Below are 27,272 nucleotides of genomic sequence, written 5' to 3' on the forward strand. Positions count from 1 at the left end.
AATGCACCGCGGGGTACTTATTGGTCAGTTGTTGTTTTGCTTTACGCAGCGACTTCATGTCACTCGATACTACTAGAGTAGGGCTTTAAGGTAGAAAATGCAGTGAGGAAGTACAGCCGATGTAGCGTCCCAGAGCCATCCTTTAGGTGAGTCTGAATGGTGAGCGCAGTCGGGTTTTGGCCGTCGGATGGGCTACAGGGCTCAGCTGCACTTTGCGTCACCCCGTTAGTCTCGTCACTCACCCGCCTTTAACATAAACGGTACGTCGCGGTATTCCCTAAGTGTCCTCATATTTTGTATTGTTTTATTATTTTGAATTAATATTTATGCATGTCATTTAAGTAAGCATTTGTAATTAATATTTCTTAGTTCTTAATGTATTTTTTTTTAATGTGTTGTATGAAGATAGTTTGAAATTCGTTTTTCGTAGTTTGGTACTGAAATGTTTATTTTTATTTTCGTTGAACCCTTCCTGTGTAATGTAATGATAATGAATGGTGATAGTATTAATGTATTCTCTGTTGCAAATTTTGGTTATTGTAAAATGTTGTGCCTGTTAATTAGTGTACTTAAGATTGCCTGCAATAAACATTTTAATTTTACAGTTTTGTTGTGTATAATTTTATTTATACTTCAACACAAATAAATATTTTTTAAATGTGATTGTTTATTTTTTACTTTGTAGTATTACTATTTATAAATACATTTAGAAACACTAAGTAGGCTGCGTGTTTACTTCGTAGCCGGTAATAAACTAAATTTACATAAGGTCTGAAAGTTGTAATAAATCTTATTGTTTTTACTTCACTCTTTGCACATGCAAAGAGAGTCTATATGTATAATTAACCGTAATTAAAGGTAAAGCCTTATAAAATTACATTTTGTTACCTACTTAGGTACTAGAGAGCTTACTTCTACAAAAACCAAGATTTTAAATGGGTAGGCACCTGATTTAAAAAGTTGCTACGCTTGGAAAGTTTATGGGTACGAGTAATATTTTCCACAAGATAGACTTAAGTATACACTTATTACAGATAGTGTGGTTTTGCAAATAAATTTCCTTTTCAATACTGAAGTTGAAATCGCATCAGACGTCGCAGGAGGTACCTAAGTACGAACGGTACTCTCCGTCGTTTATCTCCTTACGTTTTGGAATCATTTCCTTCGCCACTGCCGGCGCCGCTCGCCTCGGCCGTCTCCCCAGCGTCCCGGTGCTAGTTCGTCCCTACGTTCCGACGCCGCTACACCTAAGTATTTATCGATATTTATTATAACCATAAATATCTTTTATACATTCATGCAGATGCCACTATCGCGTTTTGATGACTACTTCAAAATGTGCATTGCCCCCGGCGACACTACAGACCTTGACACGGCGCTACATCTAAATGACATTCGCTATTGTTTCCCAGCCCCAGACATTCTTTTGTTTTACATTTGAAGGACCCACAGCCAAGTGTCTAACATGTAAGAATTGAAGCTTCGTCTGAAAAGAAAATCTACCCAAAGATAGAAAGCTTCAGCATTTTTCTCGTTATCTTTTTAGATAGGTAGATATGTACTTTAAATTGAGCCTTCCAGCGGCTGTTTCAACTTCAATCCGAAGTTTTTGAAAAGCCACTAGCTTGGCCAGTGGAACTTGTTATTTTTATTTGCGCTCTAAATAATAAGTTTGTTATTACTAGCTGGTCTAACTACGAAGTTCAAATGAGACGGCCTCATTTGTCTTTGAATTGAGTTGGTAATGAGTGATGACCATAATATAGTGTTTCTTATTTTACGATTGCTCTAACTCAAAAAATGGATCATATTCATAGAGTTTCGTGAGATGCAGTAAGAATAGCGAATACTGTTGATACCGTGGGTCGTTTTACAGTGTTTGTGTTGTTTCAGAATTGAGGTGTCGGAGAATGGTGAAGTGAATGAGGCGCGATGGAGCTGTATGTGATAGCTGTGGTACTGGTCGCAGGAGCCACGTCACTTCACGCTCTCGATATATGTAAGTGTTCAATCTATTTCTACATGTTACCCCCCAAATGCGAAACCACCTGTGTCCTGAATCTATTATTGGAGAATGTTACATTTTCTTATACCTTATGCGCTGTAACAAGGTGCGGCTGACAGATGCCTGTATGACGTTGACGTCTCTCTTTAGGGATGGACATTAGAAAAATCTTTTTTTATCGCTATCGATACTCGCAGCATACATTTAATTCTCTTTAATTTTTTTTATTAAATGTGTGTGTTATTTAGTTGTGCAGTGTAACTACGTGTATATACTTGTCAAAATAAATATTTTATGACCGAGCCCTGAGGTGTTTCAGGGTTTCAGTTTTACAGAACCGTGAAGAAAACAAGGGCATATTAGTTTGTATATGTTAGATTAAGTACCACCACCACCACGCATTATCAATGGCGCCGGAAATGTCTAGAAAAATAGCTACTACATATTTCTGCTCAGATAATGTAACTGTGGTTTGGGCAGAGAGAGCCGCGTCTACAGTAGATTTACCCACATAATTAAAGGTTTTTTAAGAATGATAATTGAACGACGCACGATTTTCGTTTTTTATTCTAAAAAAACATCGACTACCTATCCATCGTAGCCGTACATCCCATCACTAAACACGACTATGGCTTTACGTTATACGCATAACAATTTACTTTATTTTTCATTTCATTAGATTTTAATTAAATACTAGAACATTCCGGTTGGTTTTAATTTAATTAACTACGCTTCCGAATGATTTAACATAATACGAATGTGATACAGCTAAAATATTAAGGCATAATTTTTAAATCGCAGCAACTTTCAAGAGTGATACGAAACGTTACTGAATCTGTCAGCCGCACCTTGTTACAGCGCACAAGGTATAATTGGCGAATTGGCAAAGTAATTAGAGAAGCCTTTGAATATTAATAAACCGTTTAATATTATCAGAATAGATTAATTAATTATGTAAGGTCGACTACAATAAAGACACCACACCTTCCCGATAGCGAAATTAGGCGGATGACATAATATGTTAAAGCTATATAAAATTAATGTGGAAATGTAAACCTATACTTATATTAAAAGGGTAATGCCGACCTTTTCACTCGCCTTGACCGAAAATGACGAGCACAGCTAGACAAAAAACATTCGTGTCGCGATGTCGGGACCCCGTTTATATATATGTAGGTACTTAAGATGCCTAATAAACCATACAAAAACAGGCGTCTGAGAACGTGAAATATGTGCCTCATATTCCAACACCCCGTGTATGCCGAAGTTATGCTAAGAATATCGGTGTTTCAGGGTTAACGCACGTAGGTAAGTAGATACTTGATTAAGTATGACAATGCAGATATTTTACGACCACGACAGGCGCGAGCAGGAAGAATTTTTCGTATCTATTGAAATCAAATAATGCAAAATACGAGAGTATGTCACACGCCGCCGCGAATACCAACATATCAGTATTATTTGTTATACATATATTTCGTGGGCTTTGCAACAAGGCATACCGACGATACGCTAGAAGTATTTTTACTATCTGCTGAAGCACTTAACGCTGAGATTAAGGTCGTGTAGTGGAGGTTTCTTGGACCGGATAACCCTTAACATTGACTTTGAATACTTCACGTTAGAAACACGCTCCGTGAAGTGGCTTCCTGAAATATTTAGTTAACATGCCTCGGTTTATTGAGTACCAGATCGATAGATTCTATGTTCAAGATACAAAGGCACCATGTTTCAAAGGCTTGGTAATTTCGAGGATAGCTCACAGTTCATTCAATGTTGCCTCAAATATTGTAACATGTTGTGTAGGAGCCCGTATTCTCATCTTACCACGCTGCCTTAATTACTAGATGCACACTCGGTTTGTTAGAAATACGCTTTGAATGCAATAATAGTCTCATACGGAGATTCTGTTAGATGGTTAAATAATTTCGCTTCATATTCAGCATTACATTAATTAAATTCACATTCATGTTATGTTTCACTGGCTCATGTTTACTATTAGATATTTTCCAAGTAAGTTTAGTTTTGAATACTGGCAATACGTATGCAGTCTCGTATAGAAATTTATAACGACTAACAAGAATGTAACTAAGATTATTTTCGAATGAATGGCTTCTGCAAGAACTTTTAACGACTTGAAGTTTATCGAATTAACGGTGAGACGACTACTTAGTGACGGAGATATTTTGCAGGATTATTACGTCGATTGCACGAAGATATTGATCCAACCCTTACGATAGATAGGGTTTCAGTCCTACGATTCTCGAAGAGATTTAGAGAAATAAAATGCTCTTACGGCCAAAACTAATTACAGTTCTCAATCCGAAATCTTTGGTTTCACATCGGCTTTTGACATTAGTTTGTGTGGTATTTTATTGGATCATGATGAGATTTTGAATCCAGTTCGGTTAGCAATACTGCCAAAATATAAATAATCCAACGTACTATGTACTTACTACATACAGTTAATGTGCAAAACACATGTCTCTAATGATTGAAACAATATGTCGAGTATCTATTATTACATAACATGAAAAATTATAATAAGCGCACAATTCGGAGATCTATGTGGTACTGGTATGTGAACGTTTTCATGTAGAAAAGGGACCTATTTATTAACATGCAATAAAAGTAATATATGAAGTTTCTATTAAAATGACTGGCTGCTCATAAGTAACTAATAACTTGTGGAAATGGGGACACAGGCTTCTAAAACATGCAAGTTTTAGGGTGCTTTTCCACCAGATGTACTATGCTACGTTGCTGTGGAGGCATTTGGCTTCCGCCAATCATATTCATTGGTACACATAGCTTAGCACTGGTGATAATGGGTTCAAATAAGATGTTTTTATACGGATAGATGCGTGCTATGATATGTGCTATGGATGGTTTCCCTTTATCGAAACATTGTACATTTAAACTGTACATCTTCCTCGTGCAGCTACTTTGCGGCGGCACATCTTACTCACACCACCACATAGCTTAGTATAAGTGGGAACGGATCCTCGCAGCATAGCTACATAGCACGTCTGTGGTGGAAAAGTACCCTTATAGTTTTGCCATTAGGTATTCAAACTAGCTCAAGCAAATTAAAATAAAGCTACATACCTACCTATGTTGTACGTGTAGGTACATTGTACATTTAATGTCTACTTGTAGCAGAACAGCAATCAATTCATAATGGGGCATTTCTAAAGAAACAAAAAATCTTAGACGAACTAACCAAACAAAAATCGGTTTGAAAAGCAACCGACTGAAAAATGATTCCCAATTTATTATTAGCACTCCGAACCGCTTACGTTTCTTTGTTCGTCGTGAAATGTATTAGTGGTGGCAATCGACGTGGCCAAGTACTTATAATTACAATTTGAGTGAGACCTAGTACCTAGGTACGTAGGCATCGCACCGGCAAATTGTTTGAGAGAGTACCTACTAACAAAAGTTTTCACTTAGCCGCCACCCAACGGGAAATTTCTGCTACTTTATAATGCTTCTTGTAGTCACGTTTGCGCCATTACGACCATGACTAAAGTCTGAAGGTTGAAAAGCAAATAAATATAATTGTCATTTCACTTTGCTTTTATTTTCATTGTTTCTTATGCTCCAGTTTCTTCATGTTTCTTTAATGAGCACTAGTACTGCACGCAAAGCACGAGGACTGGGTTAGGAAACGGGTTTTTTGAATTTTCGTCTTAGTGCATCTGAAATTGTGCACTTTGGAGATGCACAATTCCAGCGTCTGATATCTAAATATAATGGTATACCCCGACTTTTGTATAAAATTAGATGTAGTACTCAGCCTTACGGGTTAGAAATCTCACCCCTATCACATTGTATAGGTAATACTATGTTGAGATATAATACCCAAATATGTATAGAAAATAACAATGAGAACATAAGGCGAAAATATACCGGCAGCACGTAATGTACGTGTGATTGCGAAAATAACCTGGGCAATCGGCAGGCCACACGGTAAGGAGGGCTCACTCGGTCCAAGGGGCATGATGACCATATCACAAGTATAAAAAGTTACAGTGGTAGTCCCCCGTCGATGTCTGTGCATGGACCGCCTTAATATTTAATTAGAAAGTTCTCTCCCAGAGCAACGGGGACGCCGTGCCTCGGTGAACTTGTACGAAGAATTATAAATTCCAGCAGTCGCTTTTAGCGTTGTTATATTTCAAAATTTCAATTGAACTAAAACTTCTATGTGGGAACGTTAATGAAAACACTAATTATGTTAAGGACTTTATTCAAAACACTAATATTTGTGAAAGGTCCTCGAGTTTGTCTGGAGTACGGAACTAGGGAACTTCAGTCTTTAGTCACTGCTAAGATTCCTTTCAGTGCAACGGAACCGGAAGCGACGTAGACTTCTTATTACAGTTAACTTTGTGCTTTTCATGTTTGACTGCGACCGTTGTATTTCAATTTATCTTTTAGGAAATTGCGTTTAGTATATTGTGGAAAAACATGGGGCTTATTAAATTTGTAGATTATTACGGTACGATAATTTATTATAGTATTTCACCTAATTTGTGTAAAGAGACATTGTTATTTGCGGTCTATTTATATTTTTTTAATAACGTATCTAAAAAGATTATCTAGAATTTTATTAATAAATACCATAGCCACTAATAAAAAACGAGTGTATAGAAATATCAATGTATGGGATTGACGGATTGACACTGCTGACTTTCGTCAATACTATTATGTATGATTGAACTTATGTGTTACATACGCGAACCTTAGGTATGTTTATGGATAGTACAACGCAACACTCATACTTATTACGCAAGTCTTCGCCAGTTTTACAAAAAGATAATGTTGTTTGTTTGTACTAAGACATAACTGTTGTAACGACCGCCTAAAATGTTTTCATATACCGTATGTATGCGTATGCAGTGCAGTATTGTCCGACTTAAAAAGTGCTATTAATATCCCTTTGTATGTAGGAAAAATATGGGTAGTGACTTTCTTGCTACTGAATTATTTTACGAAGGAGAAAAAGGTTTATCATGAAAATAAATGTTCTTATATTTTTTTTCTAATGTCTTATGTAGGCACAATTATCTAGGGACCTATATCTATCTCTATATCTATAAGGTTATGTAGGCAAGCCTTGTATTGTATTAACTTTTCTAGATTATAGGAAAGATTTGATTGGATTAAATAGGCCCCGAAAAGTGATTTCGGCTGATTTGAAAATTCAGCTGATAACATAAGCTACGTTTTTATCTCGATGTTGCCACAAGATCAGGATAAGAAAAGTTAGTTAAAATAAACGGGCGAACCCGCAGGCGGAACGCTTGTTAAGAATAATATTCTAATGACTGCCACTAATTTACTTCAATTCAAACGCAGGAGCGTTTATATATTTCCACAAGCCCCACGTATCGAACGTCGATACACGACAATTATGGAATTATTCCTTATTACCGTATAAATTATTTCATTAAACCATAATTGTGTTACAGATTATGCTATGCATACACTCATGTGTGTAGCTATACGGCGCCGTAGTTACGGTAATTACTACATTAAATTGATCTATCATGCTATATCTATAACCTGAATTCTTAATAATACCTTGTATTCGTTCAACTTGCAAGAAGGAATTAAACTATTATTGATATAATAGTTTGTTTGTAAGTTAAAAACGTATTTAAGTTCGTACATTTCTTATCGTTTAGCCAATCTGAAGTAGGCAAATCGGTTTTCGATAGCAGCTTAATATATGTGCACGAAAGCTGTTTATCTACGAGCTATAAACGGCTTGTTCCTAAGCACGAGTAGGAGCTAGGAGCCCTGCGACGTTCACTATTTGCGACGAAGGCTCACGTTGGCGTGTTGACGCGTTAGTAATCAGTTCACGTAGAAACGACCGGTGTTTGTGACAATGGCGAATAACGTCATGCCCTGTGATTTTAAAGAATCGAAACGGAAACCGTAGGCGCATCTCGAGACGTGAGTAACTTATACCAATTGGTAATACTTATATCTTAATACCATTTTATTATCACAAACTTTAAATAATTTCATCAAACGAAACTAACACCTGTGGGAGCAGCGTCACACGTATAATTATTAAACTAAGTCGCTATGACTAATAATGTAGTTTTATACTGACATTGAATATAATATAATTCAATGCGTACACAGGTTTAAGTCATAGGAAAATTTATAAAACGGTTAGTGAAAGTACAATTTATTTCCGTTGTATGGAGCTTACGGAATTATTAGTTGGTTGGTCTTAATAAACAAGCTTAATGTATCCGATTACACGGCGAAAGGCACTCAGTTCGTTTACTTACCACGTTGCGGGACCGTAATGAAATACAAATATGTTGTTTCATTGAAATGTACGCAATAAGGTTTGATTTTTGTAGTATCGAAAGCTTTTCCTAGCTCTACGAATAAATTAGAAGGAGTTCAAATATACGTTTTAATTAATTCATTAATTGAAGTGGCTATGTACCTTTTATTTTTTATTTATACAGGGGAAATGGAAATACCAGCATGACTAAGATGTTCTTATTTTAATTAAAAGCACCAAAGCTGAGTGCATACGCAGCCCATATGTATGTATTTGCCCCCGGCACCCTTTATCCACGTAACCCTTGACTAAAACATGTATTACCTACGCTACGTACCACACATCCCGAATGGTCGCTGTTTTGTTTAATTATTCGTCTGGTATCGATTACAAGAAACGCGAGTACCCTTTAAAATGGTCTAAAACAGCCCCGCCCGAGGCACATTTTAAAGGTATATTTTACTAATTATTTAATGTGCCGCTGGCCTGGTTCCATCGATCTGTCATCAATGGCCGTGTAATTATTACTTGTACTGCACGTATATAATGTGTATATAGGGACCTCGTCGGCGGCATGTTGATAGTTCGGAAAGTCATTACCTCGTAGGACCGTTATTGCTGTCAGCTCTATGTTCCGTACACATTCGTCGTGAAAACTACTGAACATGAAAAATAAAAACAAAATGCTAACGACCCCCTCGTACAATGAAAGTAATTAAAATAATAGTCCGACGATATCACGCAAAGTGGTTTAAGTCGTAAAAGAAAAACATGTGACATTGTAAGTTGGCGTGTATAATGGGTGAGAACGCTCTAACGCACACGTAACCTGGTAACGCAGGCACAGGCGCGCCGGTGGAGCAGCCTGTAGCCACTGATGTTTACAAATTTATACGAGCTTAAGCCAATATTGTAGGCGGTATAAGCTGACATTCGATCGTTTTATGTAAAAAAGAATATTGCCTTTCGTGGATGGATATGAATGAGTAGCGAGTCGCCACTGCGCTGTTTATTATTCATTAGACGACTACATGTCACGCAATAGCATAAGCACGCACAAGCTCAGTGCTTCTGAAACTTTCTCCACCTAAATTTTACCATTCGGCTTTCACTCAGCCGACGACTGAAAAGTGTTTTGCTACAATTAAATTAAAAGCAAAATTACACTTAATGGAATTGTTAGGAGGTAGCTAGACTGGACGATGTGAAAAAAGTATATCCAATTTGCCGGACGTCAGGAACACGCTCACTTTGTGAACCGCTGGCCCAAGTAAATGCTTTTGCTTAAACCAAGATCATTTATTCGTGTTTATTAATATTCAAAACTGGCTTTATGACGTTTGCAATTTGTTCTCAAGCGCTGAGCAACAAGAGGCCTGCTTAAGTAACGAGACACGCAACAAGCGAATTGTATTTGCATTTGACCCATAAGCGCCTGTCTTTTGTTTGGTGGAGGGGAAAACTTAACGCGGTCTTCACAATAGATTCCAATTTTACTGTTTAAGGATATTTGAGATTCATTACGCTTACATAGCACAATTCTTATGACGTGCACGTGGCGGCGTAGCTCATAGCCGTGGACTGCCACCGGCTTATGTAACTTTTAATGGCTGTGCGACTTGTCATCGATATAAATTTATGTTCAGTTCCATGTGTGTGTAAGCGCCGTCGCTGTGTGAATATAAATTAAGGCTATTGAACAGTTGTAAGAACCTACAATATGACTGTTTCAATATATTCCTGTTCCGCACTGAGAGCGGGACGTGGCTTTAATTATGTAGCCAATAGCCACGTCTAGTAAGTTGTGGATTAATTTCACTATCATGCATTATTATTAACATTTGGGTTAATGGCTTGGCCATAAAGTAAAAATAGACTTAATTAAATGAGTACACTTTTTATGTTAAGTTAGTGAGAGATGTCGAGCATGTGTGGCGCGCACAAGCACGCACTGGTTATTGTTTACCTAGTGATGGAGTTATCGTCGTTACATATTTCACGGCGTGTGCTCTCATTTCCATTTTATTTCATACAAGAGATGTGTGATTGTGAAACAATACAAAATTTAATTTTCGTATAATAAGTGCCACGTAACGAGTGGTAGGAGCTTGTATGGAATGATTGATGGCTATTGTTTATCAAATGGAGGTAAAAATTACAAGCGCGAGCGGTTTCCTGGCATGAAATTGAATTTTACCGGACTCTAGGAAGGGTCTTGTTATTTTTTTTTTTCGTTAAATTCAGGTTCAACTTCGGTTGTATTAATAAATAATAGGTATGTACGTATGAAAATGTAACAATAAATCATTTATGAATCGTTAAGGATTCGAACAATGAAATAAGATAATTTGGACATTACAATAGAGCGTGCCGTCCGCGCCCGCTCGTCGGTGAAGCGTAGCCTCCATATGTGTCACAAGTTATCAGTCGTTGGCAGCTAATTAAATGATTCAACATACATATAACGGCGACTATGTAACTGTGTATCAGTTTGTTTGTTCTGTCTAATACCTACCGCACGCAAGAACCCTTTGATAGATTGACTAATAAGCGACCCCGTTGAGAATTACACTGAACAAGTCCAATGAGAAATTCGCCTGACAACTGGTCTCGTGTATATTTAATTTACTACTCTTTTACATTCCACTAATTAATACCACTGTCTACGTGAGCTTGCTAATGCGTATGTTAAATAGAAATAATGCCTTGCGAATGCCATGAAAATAATTTAATGTGTCAAATCATTACGTGTTCTGGGTAGGGTCGAGGTGATAATTTTGAGCTTTTATTGTGTTTAAAAGATATAACACACGCAATGATAAGCGAGCCAATCTGTAAACTATCCAGTTATGAGGCTTTTTCAATTTTCATAGAGGAACCGCGGAAAATATTTGTCATTGGTAGGTAAATGCAAACATATGCGGTATTTATCACAGTTTCCTTTAAGATGTGTCTAGATCCGAACCATCCGAACGCACGATGTCAATTCATTAAAAGTTTTTTCACCTCTACAAGAAGTTTTGAATTGACGTTGCTATGATTGGTGTACGACATCTTTTCCGTTGTTATCGGACAATTATTTTTCATTATGTTGTTTCACGCTGATGTGTTGTAATTATTGCAATTGCGATAGCTTTGTTCTTAGCAGCGAAAGCTTTTTTAATAGTGTACAATGTAGAATATCTTCTGTCACGACGGCGAATCTTGAATGATTTACGCGTATCTTGACTAGAGGCAAGACAAGCATCTAAATGTCATCTAAGTTGGCCGTAGCTGGCGGGGCGGTGTGTGGTGTACTGTATAAACCGGGGTGCGAACGTTAGTACAACACATTATATTATGTGCTATATGCCTACATGTCTGTTGCAGCTCAATGTATCGCGCCTCTCGGAATGGAGAGCGGGTTGATTCCCGACAAGGATATCACCGCTAGTTCTTGCTACAACGACGGCAATGTGGCCCCGCAGAATGGAAGGTTCGTATTATATTGTCTTAACTTGACTTTTTTGTTTCCATTAGTATTGATAGATCCTGTCTACTTGTAGATGTAAGTAGGTACTAGATATTTATTTCAACGTGATATCTTAATTTCGATACGGTTGAAGGGTAACGACCCTATCGAGATTCGGAGCCCATTACGCATCAACATGAACTTGCACTGCTTCAATGCCGTTAAAAATGTGGAACTCGTTATCGCACTCGTAGACTGCTGTCTTTTCAAGCCAGCTGAACTACTTGAATAGCGATTTAAACTTTCAAGGCGTTTTTCAACGTCTAGTTCTTGTTAGAAGGACCTGATCATAACAAACCAGTGAACTTCCAATGCTGAATTTAATATCCCATATTTTCAGAGCTTCCCCGAGACGAACTCGGTACTTTAGGAAGGGTGGAGGGAGATAGTGCATAATTGGTGGTCAGCGCAGGGCTTTATCTGTATACAAAGGACTCTACAGAGTCTACAGCCTTTGAATCAGTTCCATTATTTACTTTACAACTTAGTGCAATATTGCTGTTTTATAACGATGAAAGCTGCAAATAAAACGTCACTCATCATTTCTTAGTAACGAGTCACATGTGACAAGATCTCAGTCGCTATTTAATCGATAATACCTAAAAAGCCAAATTACTGTCGAGGTAGTTAGTGAGAATGTATGGAATCGATTCATTTGTTTATAGTGTAAGTTTAGTGCTGGTGGAGCCAATGGTTACAGCCCGTTTATTACAAGTCATTAATTATAAAAGTTCATGTGCGACATGTTTATTTTGTTTATTATCGAACACCCAGCGCGTTGTTTATGTTATATCATCAATGATTTATGCAGCACTATTTGTATTACAGCCCTAGGCCTAGACAAAAGGAAGCGCGCAACATATCTGGTGTCGCTGTTGAAATAGTATCAAACTTATTAGTCGGCGCATATGCTAAGTGATAAATTATGAAAGTTTGTTCACGCCTCATTGATATCTAGAGAGCGGTCGGTGGCGCGTCAATGAGTTTAATGACTGACCATCTCGGAATTTGATTGGTGCGAACGATTACTCTGCTCAGTGACACATGATAAGTGAATGCGCTAATAACAACACCACTATTATTAGCTTTGATTGATAAATTGTATGAGGAATCTTGGATCGTTGTGAAATAACAAAGCCGCCTTAGTTTTTGTACGGCCGGCGTATTGAAGCGATTACGCTTTGTACCTTCATGGGTTATAAACTCTGAAGCGGCCGGGCTTGAGTCCGTAAACAATATTTAAAACTTTTTACTTGCGGCTAATGACTCTTTTTTGATATACGGGCATAACGAAGTCCATTCCATTGCTGTATGTTTAATCAAAAGTAACAGATTGTTAATTACAATATTCTTGTTTGAATTTTAATTTTTTGTTCTTTTTATTGTATTAAACAATAGATTTAAAGGTCCGTAACGAAGTTGTAAAAACGGGATCTTATTAAAAATATTTCACTGTAGGTGGAGTATTCTTCGTGGTACTTATTTGTTATTTTAGTGGAATTTTCTGGTGGACCAGATTCTACATCATGAAACCTTGATAGCTAAACGGTCGAAATTTTCACAAATAATATTTCTATGGCCATAATAATACTCGTGCTATCCCGGGGATTAACCCGTCCAAATAAACAAAATCCCCAGCTTTATATATAATTTAGATAGACATTGTGAACTTCTATTTTCAGTCGTTGTTGATAGAATACTTTAAATTCATGAGACGACGCAGACCTTTGCAAAAATTGACTATAATGTACGGAATACACAAGGAAAGCCTATCACGCAATCATCTGACAAATCTATTATGGAAACCGATTGCATTTCGGTTGTAATGTGAAATTGCTGTGGCTATATGACGTTATCTATGTATAATACACAGCATGGGCTGTCAATTTCCTTTGACGAGAGGGACGAGAGGGAGTCGTTACATCCAACCGCAGGGTGGGACGTCGCGTCGTTTGCGATGGTGATGAATATGCGGCCACACGGCTCTTTGCAACTGATAGATCACTAACAACATTCATATCTAAAGGTTTAACTGAATATTATACTCCTATTACTATGTGATGTGATGGTAGGGAAGCCGTTAGCGTTCTTTGTAAAGTTTTTAATAGGGCTAATCCATACTACAACGTACTTATGATTCGTCTAGACTAGTGTTGTGGGTGTCCATGTGGATGTTTGATTTTAGGTAAAGCGTCTGCTTGTTAAAAAAAATCTAAAATCTTGTTTATTGTACCATAACAGGTTAAATCAAGATATAAAGGGTGGAGCCTGGTGTCCAAGGTCTCAGATCACGACTGAGTCAACAGAATGGCTGGAAATAGATCTGCATACCGTACACGTGATCACGGGAACCGGTACGCAAGGCCGGTTCGGGAACGGTCAGGGCCAGGAGTACGCGGAGGCCTACGTCATCGAGTACTGGCGCCCCAAACTCGGCAAGTGGGTGAGGTACCGGACCGGCGAAGGACAAGAGGTAAGGCTTAGCATAATAGAATATGTAACCTTACATATAACAAAAACGGACCTAATTTTGTTATGATGATGAGAAAAGAATTCAGCACATTGATATCTAGTTTTTAGGGGGAAAGCTTAGTAGTAACTATCAACACTGATAGAAGGTTCGTACTTATTAGTCCGTAGCATCCCACTACCGGACTGGTCATCCTTAGAGAATAACATGTAGGCCTATTGTTTCTACATAACTTACGTTGTAAGGTATCCATAGTACGTTTCTTGTTCTTATAAAATATGTGGTTCAATTCTGAACTACATACATTAAGTACAATTAATTATGTGACAACAACAAAAGCGACTCGCCTAAAGATCGCGTTTGCATTTCTAAAGTTTTATTTTACTTAAATCTACGATAAAACCCCCATCCTAGAACTTTTATGCAAGTAAACCGTCGACAGATTCTGCGTCAACTTGTTGATATCTCGACACAATGGCTCTATAAAGTGCAGTGACATCGAAAGTCAAAGAGTTTGACTGAACCGTTCGTGGCGGAACAAGTTGCCAATGTTCGCATACACACTCAAAGCTCTTTATGCATAGGGTTGTCACTCATGCGTCTATTTTAAGCTCGTCTAGAAAATCGAACCCCATAAAGTACACCTCGTTTGGTAGCTATTTTACAATTACATTCAGATACTTATATGTATTAATAGTTTTAATGTAATCGATTCGTGTTGCTAATCACACGAACCTCATTCCAGAGATAAAATTTAATTTATAGTTAGCGACAAGCGACAATAACCAAATTGACCTAAAAATTAATGCAGTTTCAAGATAAGGTACATTGTTTATTTATGACTTACTGTAATTAATTAGTTTGACTACTGATACATTGAAGTACTTAGATGCTGTACTGTACCTATTTTATCAACAGACAATTTTCAATTACTACGATCGACGGGGACTCTAACTAATCAAATGAAGCCCTACTTTACTCTACTTACGTGCCTTTTAGTAACTACTCAGCTAGTCTTTCAAAGTTCTTTATAAAGAGACAGCAATTTATTTCTCTACACAATATTAAAAAGGGCATTAAAACGCTGTTTGTAGAGTGGAAGTAAATTAAGTTTGCTGAGACATTGCAAAATACAGGATAGTATATATTATGTATTGCACAGTGTAAACTTAGTCGATTTTAGTTATTTATTTTAGCTATGTTTATTCACCTTTACCTTACCTTACTCCTTTACCTTACGTTGTCAGCCCTATTAATGAAAAACGAAGTGTCGGTGCGACGTCGATTATATGCCTTTGTTTAATAAACCACCTACAATTAATTAAGTGCGTTTATGCGCTTAAAACAATATCGAAATGTTTAAGTAAATCGATCTGAAAAACGTTTTTCAATACCAATTTCATTTTGTGTGTTTAACAATGAAACAGTTGAGGCTGACCAGCTGTTATCCGCGCTTTACACATACGTAAATTGATCGTATGCGTGGGTCCATTGACCCCCATGTACAAGTAAACAATAACTATACGTGGTATAGTTGCTAATGATCTTGTTGCATTATCTACCCCACTGATAATACTCAGGTCCAATGTAACATATACGTAGCTATAGCTAAGATTTGAGTCCCTATTCATTAGGATAATTGCATTAAAACAACGTAGCTTCTGATTGTCATCTACAATATTAATGTGGAATGCACTCGACACACACGACCTATGTTTACCAAACGAACATGAATGACTGTTCACAAACAACTTGTGCTGCAGTTTTCAATATGAAAATTAGTTTTTGAACATCATTTCCTATATTAGGAACGAAGGTGCTTTTTGCGGTTCGAATTGTACAATATTTTAACTGTAGGCACATACAATTGGACTATTTGAGTAGCAATTAGGGCTAAAATAGCTTGACAAAAATGGAATTAATTATACTGATTAATTTAATACCGGGGTACTTGTAGTTAAAGACGGCGTTTAGTCACCTGTCGTAGTTCACTGTCCTTCTACTTACAAATGCAAGACATTTGCACGGGACTTGCACTAACTTGTAATTATGGCCACTATTTCCAGCCCCTTCCAACGGGGGGGTTTGACGATCACTAGATAATACACAGTTTTTCATAAAACTGGTTGTTAGTGGGCAGTACCTACAATCTATCTATACTAATATTATAAAGCTGAAGAGTTTGTTTGTTTGTTTGAACGCGCTAATCTCCGGAACTACTGGTCCGTTTTGAATAATTATTTTTGTGTTGAATAGTTCATTTATCGAGGAAGGTTATAAGCTATAAAACATCACGCTATGACCAATAGGAGCCAAGCAGAGCGGGTGAAACCGCGCGAAAGTAGCTAGTGTCTATGTCTAATATGAGGACGGATTTTCTGTTACAATATCAACGTATGCCTGACTGTGACAGCGACATGATGTACGTGTGATGTGTATGTCCTGGTTGGCAAACATGCTGACGATATCGGGAGCGAGTGCAATTCCTAACGATATTTTCAACATCCGTCAATAGCTGAGATCATTCATTTGATACACAGATAATAATTTGGTCTAGGTATCACAGACGCATCCAGATGACAAAAATTCCTTCGCGAGAAGATTTCGATAAAGAACTAAGATATTAATCTTAAGATCCAAAGATCAAATCCGGTCCTGTAGATAAAACGCCTCCTTTGTTTTACAGCCTCCTCATATAAAATTCTAAACTAATCTATGTTGATCCTCTTCAACATTTTACGTTTTCCGCGTAACGGACAGCTTGTTACTTAACCAATTAAAACTCAGACTAGACATAGTGGAGATAAAAGCATTTGTTAGGCTCATAATATCAGCCGCATACACAGGCTAATAGAGCTTTCAATGCGAAGCTCGCTTAATTAAATTAGCCTCGAAAGATACCGATCATCTCTACCCACTTAGCTTGGAGCGCATTCGACTATACCAAACTACTCGCATTATGTAGGCTACATTGAGTCGTGTTCTGTCGAAATATCCTCGTTAATTGACATCCAACTTAGAAGTTTGCTGACAAGATTTACCTTGATAACGTGACTGCCTCGTTGGTCGAGTGGTCGCAAGTGCGACTGCCAAACAAGGGGTCTCGGGTTCGATTCCCGGGTCGTGCTAAGTATTACTGGGCTATTTTCGGATTTAAAAAAAATTCTCGGTGGTAGTACGGAGTCTGGTATTGTGTCCAGGATATGGCAATAGGCTCACCCCCTTAGACTTATAACACGAATGGATACCCACTGGTGTACATTGTTTAGCGGCATTACGTGCCGTAATGTGCACCTCTGCCTACCCCTTCGGGGATAAAAGGCGTGACGTTGTGTGTGTGTGTTTGTGAATGTTTTACACCTGGCAAGAAAACATGCCTGGAAGACAGTCCTCGCCTGGAGCACATTTAATTTAGTTCCTATTTTCATTAATGTCCACTATACAAAGCTTTGCGAAAGCACTTAATACTCAAACGAGGAAACTAGGGAATTACGTACCGCAGACACGGTAGTAAACTATTTCTTCTGTTGTAAACCTTTTCAATTTTATTCAAGCAACACGACATTGTAGCAGTCTTTGTAGTACTAAATGAGTACAAGCCTCTTGTTTAAGAGCAACCAAGCGCGATCGACGACGCGGTAAAAAAGTAAATATGATACCGCTCCATAATAAAACCCAAAATAGAACGTAGTAGGTCCTCGCGTGTTTTACAACTAAACAGCTGTTATTTTGATACTATTACGGTGTTGATAAGGCCATAACATAATTCTTAGCTAAATCTCATGTTTTTCTAAAACATCAACAAAAGTATTTGTGTTTTTTATATAAATTCAATACAACTATGTAAGTCCTCAAGACCGACCAATATCCGACTTGAAAAATAACAAATTCTATTTTATATTTCTATCTTATTCTTTAAGACTTAAACGAATATTTGGTTTTATATTTTAATCAAAAAACTAAAAAAAAAAAATACATTATAATGAAAGAAAAATTTATTACAGATTCTGCAAGGAAACACGAACACTTACTTAGAGAAGAAGAACCACCTTGAGCCGCCGATCTGGGCATCAAAGATACGATTCATACCGTACAGCTCGCACCGGCGCACCGTCTGCATGAGGGTCGAGCTCTATGGCTGCTATTGGAGCGGTGAGTACTGTCAAATAACAATTTTATGACTTTGTCATAATCTTTCGCTCGCATCGAGTATTGAAAACTATTTTATTGCTAAAGTCACGAAGGATTGTCGTCTGTGCAACACAGAAAATGTATTCGAACGTCATTTCAAAAGTCCGTTCATAAACATGACATGCAAAACGCAATTTCCTATCGTACCGTGAGCTTTAACCGTGTACGAATACAAAATAATACGTCCATTAGGATGTGAACGTCACGAGCATAAACAATAAGCCGAAAGCTTATTTCCTATAGCAGTTCGGAAGCTGATTCCCGTTTTACCTGCGCTTCTTGGGGTGAGGGCTGAGCGCTTAATCGAATGTCAGTTGTGGTGAACGTTTGACAGTCCGATTCATAATGCACCGGCACGCGGCACTTGATATACGAAGCGCAATCTCGCCGCGTTTGGAGCACGTTTATTGTATCTGGTATTGTCTCATCACAATAACGCTTGACGTCTAATGACAATTATGTTGCACACTCGTGAAAGACTATTGCATATCCTACCAACCTACCTTAATGGAGAGTGTATAGCATCCGCGTAGCGAGCACGCAGCCCGAGTCATACAAAATGTCCCGGCTATTACACTGAAAAATACTAACACGGCAATTTCTTTTAACTGTTAATTAAAACCAGCTTACGGTAGTACCTTTCCAGAAGTGAAAAAATACACATACATACACGAACTAAGTTAATTCTCGTAAACGCTGCATGTCAGCGTCAGAGACAATGGCCCCATTATATTGTCACATAGGTTTAGTATTCATAGTTATAATGTAAAGGGCTTCTAAAAGTAATTACACGCGTCTACATTCCCATAGGTCATAAAATAATCAAAATAATGGGCGGGCCGTGTACAAAGTTCATTAAAATAACGTTAATTATGGAGCGTATCACAGAAATAATAATGTGCCGTGTTCATGGTTTTAATGTCGCTACTACAACGGCATTGTTGAAGGCCATAATAGTGAATTCTAGGAATTTTGTTATCGAACGTGCGCCAGGGACCGCATGCAAAGCGTCATTAGGTAAAAACTGGCAAATTACTAGAGTTAATCATACGTCTGCATTTTTAAACTGCTTTCATTTGCTGTAGACCCGGCACGCTACTGATAGCTCGGTATAGTCAGTATCATTACCTGCGCCGTGCCGCTGTGTACACAAGTACACGTCCCCATTTAAATAATGTTTGTATGCACTACCCGCCCCGCCAGCCCCGCCAGCCGCTTCTTACTACAACCTCCTGTAGCGCTTCTAAAGGCCCCTACATATTTTATTTAGAGCACTTGAAGGGGTTGACTAATTGTGCTTGTTTGTTGCCGTAGCTTTGAACGACCACAATACCGAGTGCTAAAAATAACAAACATGTAACGTTTCCACGGAAATTAAAATAGTTTACCAATATTTGCGGAGTGTGTGCCTGACCTGAGTGGCGGCAGCGAGCGCTCGGCCTCAGACAGCGAATTTGTAAAACCAGTTTCATTTCAATATTCGTGTGAATGTCTGAACTGTTTATGTACTACATAAGCTACGAGGGAAGTGATTAGCTTTCAAGCAGGATGTCCAACGTACGTGCGCTCAATCGCAGATAATTGTGGAGCTTTGTTTCAAACTCGAAACAATGACGTGTCCTATACAATTACATAATTTCCTTTAACAAAGAAAATCACTTACTAGTAGATGAAGTTAATATAAACAAGCTTCCGCGAATCATAACATAACACGCGCCCAAGAACAAGAGCTTGCCCAGGTGTCGCAGCGTCGGTGCGCAGTGCTTGCTTAATATAAATAAAACACTGCACTTGATTCACACCTTATGTAATATAAATAAATGCAGTTGTTATTCTTCGGACGGTGTTTTTGTCGAGGCTCACACGAACTTTGCATTTTCAAGTAAGTGCATGTTTTTGTGAAATTCGCCGACAAATAAATCAGTGATACATAGAGCGGACATTAAGAACCTCGTCACATACGTAACCACCGCGTCGTGTTGATTTGCAGACTTTTTTCTTGGGAAACGGCTCGCTTAGATCCTGCCTTATAATAGGCGGTACTATAGTTCTTCGAACCATTGAATAGCGCGTTTAACTTAGTTAATATTCTTATTTGTTTTTGGGTCATTAAGCTATGTCAGAAAATCTTTGCTTATGCCTCATATTCAGACGTAAAAAGAAAGTAAGTTTAATAACAAGGCATTGTTCAAAATGGATCATCTTAAACAGCTAAAGTTTAAAATAATTTGCAATAACTATCGGATGCATACGCCTGTTTATATTAAAAAATCCACAAGTACCACTTCAATTATCATCATGGAATGTATCATACAAAGTACACAAAATATTGAAGTACCAATAAAATTCATTTTAATCTGCAATCATTTCACGAACTCAATAACATGATGCATTTCACATTCGGAGAAACCACTTATTATAAATGATTGATCGGATCAAATTGGTATTTATTTGAGTGCTCTTCATAAAGGTCCCTTAATCTAGACACACGGCAGTGTGTCCGCCAAGTTCGAGAAAAAAACCGACACACCGGCCGTGGGTTATATTACACGAACCATTTCGGGCCAAGTTCGACCCACCTATAACTCAAAATCTATTTTATCTACGCATATGAAATTTCTAGTATCTGTCGAGATCTACTTACTTATCTAAAATACAAAATTTCATTAATGTACCTATTGTAGGTCTTGAGATATTGACGTCAGAAAATCGCTAATTTTACTATACACTCACTGACTGACTCACTCATCAAAAACCTAGACCACTTCCAATGGTCGTATTGACTTGAAATTTGGCATGGAGGTAGGTCTTTAGGTCAAGGTAAAGGAAAAAATCTGAAAATGGCCAAGTGTGAGTCGGTTTTAAAAATAATGAAGGTGTAAATTCATACCCCTAAGGAACTAAAACAAAAAAATTATCTATATCTTCCAATGGTCGTACCGACCTAAAATTCGTTACGAAGGTTTGTATTTAGTCAAAATGAAGTAAAATAAGAAAAAAAGAAAATAAACCTTACAAAAATAAATGAAATCCCACCCAAAATGCCAAGTTCGATAATATTGGAATGCGCCTATAAAAGAAGTGAGATCTAAATAAGTACCAAGTTCCATACACAGACCTCAGTTAAAAATGATATAACTTGGCAAGTTTTAATAGAAAATTATATACTTGACTCATTGCGTTTAGTAGCTTTATAACAAAGTGTGTGAAAACTTGCCAACTTGTTATATCATTTTTAACTGAGGTCTGTGTATGGAACTTGGTACTTATTTAGATCTCACTTCTTTTATAGGCGAAATGAAACGAAGTGAGTTTAAGCACTAAAGTGTACCGAAACTCGTTTGCTTTGTACGGCGCAATAATTATGGTGTACACAGTTTAAAATATTTGCGGTCCCGTATATTGAGATGAAACTGTTCGGTGTATGTTTTTATCGTCGCTGCTTTACTTAAATCATTTTCCGTTTCGTCTCACTTTGATTGAAATTCCTTGATGAACTATCCCGATACGGCGATCGCTTAGTAGAATTTCGCGCACACAAAGTGCAATAATTGTATTGGCGCTTGGGTGCAAACAAAATATTAGATGCAGACGACAGTGGTCGTCTCACGCCGCATTTGCCAAGTTAATTGCACCGCCATTTGAGTGCGAAATGTCATAAGTACAATCAGTGACCGCATGACTGAACGCCTTTATACTGTTGCTTTGAACAAGGAGTAGCTTCAAAGAGCACTATTAACCATGTTCGTCACGTGAAACAGGAATTTAGCGTAATTATTTCTGGCTACGGGTAACGGGATACGAGGTTGAGATTAATTCCTTTACATTCACTGCTGTTCTTGAGTGCAAAATGCACTTTAATTTATGTTGATACTTAACTGCCTCGTTTGTTGATTGGTTGGAGATTCAATTGTTGGGTTCCATTCTACAGTTGTTCTATACGTGTATTATTAGATAATGTTGCCGTTAATTCAAACGTTTCATTGAGGTGCAATAATAAATTCAAATAAGATACCTCTGCTTTACATTCGGCAAATAGGAACATATGTGCAAGATACATAATATGCTATAAGCATTTGTAGGTTGTGGAGTGTGAAGATTGAAGAATTAGAAGATAGATATTAAAAGTCTCTCACGGTAGAAATATATAATTTATTTTTATATACAGAAGTCACAAGAGTTCAGCACAACACAAGTATAGTTTACAGAAGGAGTGAAATATTAGATGAGAACGGATAGATGAAAACGATAGTTAGGAAAGCATATATAAAAGCGCGACGAAATTGAATCGGAGTAAAACTCTTTAATTAAATCTGAGTAAGTAGAAGTCTAACACAAACGCAACTCTCCGATGGCCTACGTGCGACTTCTGTCATCTGTCACTTTTTTTATTTTCTTTCAATAAATCAAGTCAATTGACAGGAGTCGCAACTCCAAAGAGTTTAATAATAATAGGTCGCCACACATTAATTTCCTAGTTTAAGTGAATCACGTATAATTCAGTTGGAAGAGTCGGAAAACAACAAACTACAACTTCGTGAGGCAGAACTTAATGTTTTTCGATTTATATTTAATTAATTACTCCAACGAGTAAAACGGCGGAGTATCTAGTATATAATAATATTATTATATTTGCTTTGACGTTCAAAAGTGCCTTCCTGGTCTATTTGAAATAAATAATTTTGACTTTGACTTTGACTATCGCTATAAATTGAAGACACAAGTTGCGCGGCGTTAAGTAGTCTGTCGAGCGAAGATGTAAGAATGATCCAGAAACAATTGTTGCGAGTGCTTATTATACGGCGCACGTTGTCTTGAGTCAAATGAAGGAAACGATCCGGCGCTACAAGGCGGCGGGTAAATAACCTGCCACAGCTCTAGGCTAAGTGCATTATTGTGGAGTTTAAAACTTGACAGCAAAGGCTCTTGTCACGAGAATAACACATGAGCAATTTTCTATAATACGTTTGTTTCTGTCTACATAATCACGGCTGTTTACTGTTTCATGTGTTAAACGGGTCTAGAGCTCGCTAGTTCTGTAAGCTCTATTACCGACCATAAGCATAGCTCGGGGTCAGTCCTCGGGTCAGGCAAAGTTAGTAATGCAATAGGATTATTAATCGAAGTAGCTTTATTAGGTATGAAGAATAATAGGAGTGCTAGCAGGTTGCCTATTTAATAGTTATGTGGCTGCATTAATGAAATAATTAATAATTTTGTGCTATACGTTTACGATTTTGAAATTATTACAGTTATGTTTATTTACTCCTTTTCTTCGGTTATATTATTAGTTTCCAGCGATGCCATTAATGGGATAGATCCCTAATAGAGGAATGACGCGGCGGGTACAAGCGAGCGACAGCTACACGTAACGTAATTAAATATTAAACTATTGAGAATTGAAATTGCCCTTTAACCTTCGTAGTTAGTGCGATACGTTTCGCTACGAACACTATGAATCACTTCAATAATAGTTACGACTTGGCAAATTGTGCCGTTAATAACAGCGGCAGCGGTAAACTTTATAATTCAATTAATATTTCTCCTCTACATTAAAACACCCGTTTCATAATATTTCTCTCCAAGAACGCTAAAACATGAGATATTATCGCATCTAGGAAGCTATTTCATTAAGAGAGTCTAGCTGTGTCGTCTGACGTGTATGCATTACTTGCTCAACGTTTATTTGTTGAGTGCTTATGACGAAGCTATATTTATGGTATTGAAATGTTCTGATGTCGTCATAATATTTTATTTCAGTGGGGATTGTCGCGTACTCGATGCCGAAGGGCGACAAGCGTAGTAACGGCGTGGAGCTGACGGACATGGTGTACGACGGCCAGTGGGGGGAGGAGCTGCGCGGCGGCCTGGGCCAGCTGGTGGACGGCAAGTTCGGCGGCGACGAGATCCGCGAGGCCGCCAAGAACTCCGCCTGGGTCGGCTGGAGGAACGACTCCCGCCCCAACCCGCCCACCCTCACCTTTGAGTTTGACAAAGTGCGGGAGTTCAGCGCAGTCCATTTGTACTGCAATAATAAATTCATGCGCGATGTTCAGGTACGCACATCATTGTTACCTCGCTATACAAAGTTTCAACGTATTTCAAAGCTCGTGAATATTTTAACGAACTGTCGCGACATTTCAAACTACCTTCAGGTTAAATTTGGATCTTTAGACTGTTTAGGGCCGCGCCGTCACCGCGCCACTATTGAATTAATAAACGATCAGCTAAATTAAAACGATTCGTAGCGTTCGCGAAACTTTGTAACAAACGTATGATTAAAACTTAGAAAAGCCACCGTCACTGGTGGAAATGTCTCTTCGAATGTGTAAAATATTCATGTACTTTGAAAATAATTTGTTCGTTTTGACTAAGTGCTGTTAGAGTCATTTAAGTTTTGCTCCGGCAGGTCTTTTCTGAGGCAATAATATCGTTCTCTATTGGCGGGCGGCACTTCCAAGACGAGCCGATACACTACACGTACGTGGAGGACAACATATTCGAGAACTCGCGCAACGTCAGCATTAAGCTGCACCACCGCATCGGCAAGTGGGTGCGCATCGAGCTGCGCTTCTCTGCCAGGTGGATACTTATCAGCGAGGTCGTCTTTGACTCTGGTCAGTACCACTACCAACACTATCATTACTCGAGTGTTACCTGTGTCTGTGATTGCCACTAACATTAGTTAATGTTAATGTTCTGTTCCAGACGTCGCACAAGGAAACTACACACCAGAAAGCCAGAAACCACCTGCCGGTAAAGACAAGAAGCTGACAACGCTCACCAAAGAGGTGCCGATATCAACAGCGCACCAAGAAGACCCACTGTACGTGGCGATAGTAGTGGGAGTGCTGACGGCCTTAGTGATCTTGCTGGCGGTGGCCATCTTCCTCGTAGTACATAGACATAGACATAGGAAATGTTTCGCCTCGCCGCTGGCCAAGTCCACTGTGTCCCAGAAGCGCACAATCGACAACTACAGCGGGTGCGGCACCTCCATGCTGCCGGAGAACAAGATGATAATAGACTGCGCCTTAGATGTTAAGTCCGACGAGTACCAGGAGCCGTATCAAGCGCTCAAGTGTGCTCCCTACTTTAGCTATAGTACTGTATTGTTGGAAATGAAAGATTTCGTCAAAGATTCTAACACTGCACTCTCAGGTAAGGATTACCCGATTGATCAATTTCAATTTAAAGTTAACAGAACATATATATTGACGTGTGGTATTTGTGAAACAGACAGCTCAAACTACGACTATGCAGTGCCTGAACTGAGCTCAGCGCCGTTGCTGACGAAGCGGCGCCTGGACTCGCTGTCGGAGCGCGCGACCGACCTAGTGGAGGACATCGACACACGCCGCTCTGCGGGCGGGTCCGTGCGCTCCAAGCATAGCACTCGGGTAATATCTTTAATACTACACTACCTATTATTCGTCATGTAGATAGACTAGAAAACAGCACTTTTAATCGATGACAACCAACCAAATCTGAATTCTCTTAGTAAGTTGACACTTAAAATTTTGTTATTTATTTTCAGTCACCGAGTCAACAAGAAGTATTCATAGATCTTAAGAGACGTCTGGAGACCACCAATGTGATAGAGTTCCCGAGACATAGACTGAGAATGATCTCCAAGTTAGCTGAAGGTGCATTTGGCACGGTATGTACCTCATATTCCTAGTTACTATTGTAGATTTTATCTTTAAGGACATAGCGCCATTGGCTTGCGTTCTGTTTTATTGAAGGCCATGTATAAGCGAAGTTCTGCTATTTAATATTATATTGTACTCCTTACTATAATGAAGGAATTAATTAATAACATTTCGCTTGTCTTCCGTTCTAGGTATACGTTGCGGAGGCTGACGGAGTACCCGAGTACAATGGTACGATCACGTCAGAGAAGCGGCTGGTGGCCGTCAAGTTCCTGTGCCACGACGCCACTGTTAAGGAGAGGTATATCATGTATGAGCTTTAGATTTATACATGTTTTTTACATGTCTCCTTCCTTCCTCACCTTACTTCTGTGTGCCGTCTACCTTCTGTGTTTGTCCGTCTTTCCTATCTATTAGATTAAGTCAGTCCACAGAGTTGTGTCACGATTTTTCTTTGTTTAATGAGTTTGCATAATGTACCTGTAATGTGTCATTGAACCGCAGAATACCGAGTAGGTACTCGGTATTGTTACACAACTCTGTAGAATTCTTGTCTTTCATCACGAGAAATCTTTGTTTTCAAAATATACCGTACCGTAAAAGTAATTTTTGAATCAACACTAAAACGAATTTGCCAAACGTATTTTTTGTGTAAAATTAAAATATAAATGAGTCCAATCACCCATACCCAATCCAATCACCCATACCCATACATACATAGATCGGTGACAGTTGCATAGAAATAACTCAAGGTTACTTATAGGGATGAGTTTGAGCGTGACGTGCGTATCTTGGCTGCGTTGTCTTCCCCTCACTTGGCTCGTGTGCTGGGTGCGTGCCGGACGCCGCCCCTGGCCGTGGTGCTGGAGTACTTGGAGCTCGGCGACCTGTGCGCGTTCCTGCGCAACGCGGTGCCTCCCGCCGCGCACATGCTCCTGCACCTCGCTACACAGATTGCAGCTGGAATGCAATACCTCGAGTCACTCAATTTCGTACATAGAGATTTAGCTGCCAGGTTCGTACTATGATTTATAATAGATATTAGCAAATGTTAGTGTTACAAGTCTTTTTATGTCAGATGTGTGATTATTTTATGATATTCATGTAAAATTCGTACTCTTATTTCA

General features: G+C 38.4%; 1 protein-coding gene across 2 annotated transcripts in view; it reads left to right on the plus strand.

Annotated features, from left to right (window-relative positions):
* The window catches only part of LOC118264898 (discoidin domain-containing receptor 2), a 45,859-nt gene that overhangs the window by 15,322 nt on the left and 3,265 nt on the right, over positions 1 to 27,272 (plus strand). The window contains exons 2-12 of one of the 2 annotated variants that reach the window (XM_035577562.2): positions 1,894 to 1,999; positions 11,691 to 11,796; positions 14,074 to 14,305; positions 18,307 to 18,454; positions 24,254 to 24,549; positions 24,903 to 25,110; positions 25,202 to 25,654; positions 25,733 to 25,893; positions 26,031 to 26,153; positions 26,337 to 26,446; positions 26,909 to 27,160. In XM_035577562.2, coding sequence (XP_035433455.2) covers positions 1,933 to 1,999; positions 11,691 to 11,796; positions 14,074 to 14,305; positions 18,307 to 18,454; positions 24,254 to 24,549; positions 24,903 to 25,110; positions 25,202 to 25,654; positions 25,733 to 25,893; positions 26,031 to 26,153; positions 26,337 to 26,446; positions 26,909 to 27,160 — 2,156 coding nt within the window. In that variant the 5' untranslated portion in view covers positions 1,894 to 1,932. Of the gene's footprint in view, positions 1 to 1,893; positions 2,000 to 11,690; positions 11,797 to 14,073; positions 14,306 to 18,306; positions 18,455 to 24,253; positions 24,550 to 24,902; positions 25,111 to 25,201; positions 25,655 to 25,732; positions 25,894 to 26,030; positions 26,154 to 26,336; positions 26,456 to 26,908; positions 27,161 to 27,272 lie in introns of both variants that reach the window. The other variant, XM_035577543.2, reaches the window with a different exon arrangement.

The sequence above is a fragment of the Spodoptera frugiperda genome, chromosome 25 (assembly GCF_023101765.2).
Source record: "Spodoptera frugiperda isolate SF20-4 chromosome 25, AGI-APGP_CSIRO_Sfru_2.0, whole genome shotgun sequence".
Taxonomy (NCBI): Eukaryota; Metazoa; Arthropoda; class Insecta; order Lepidoptera; family Noctuidae; genus Spodoptera; species Spodoptera frugiperda.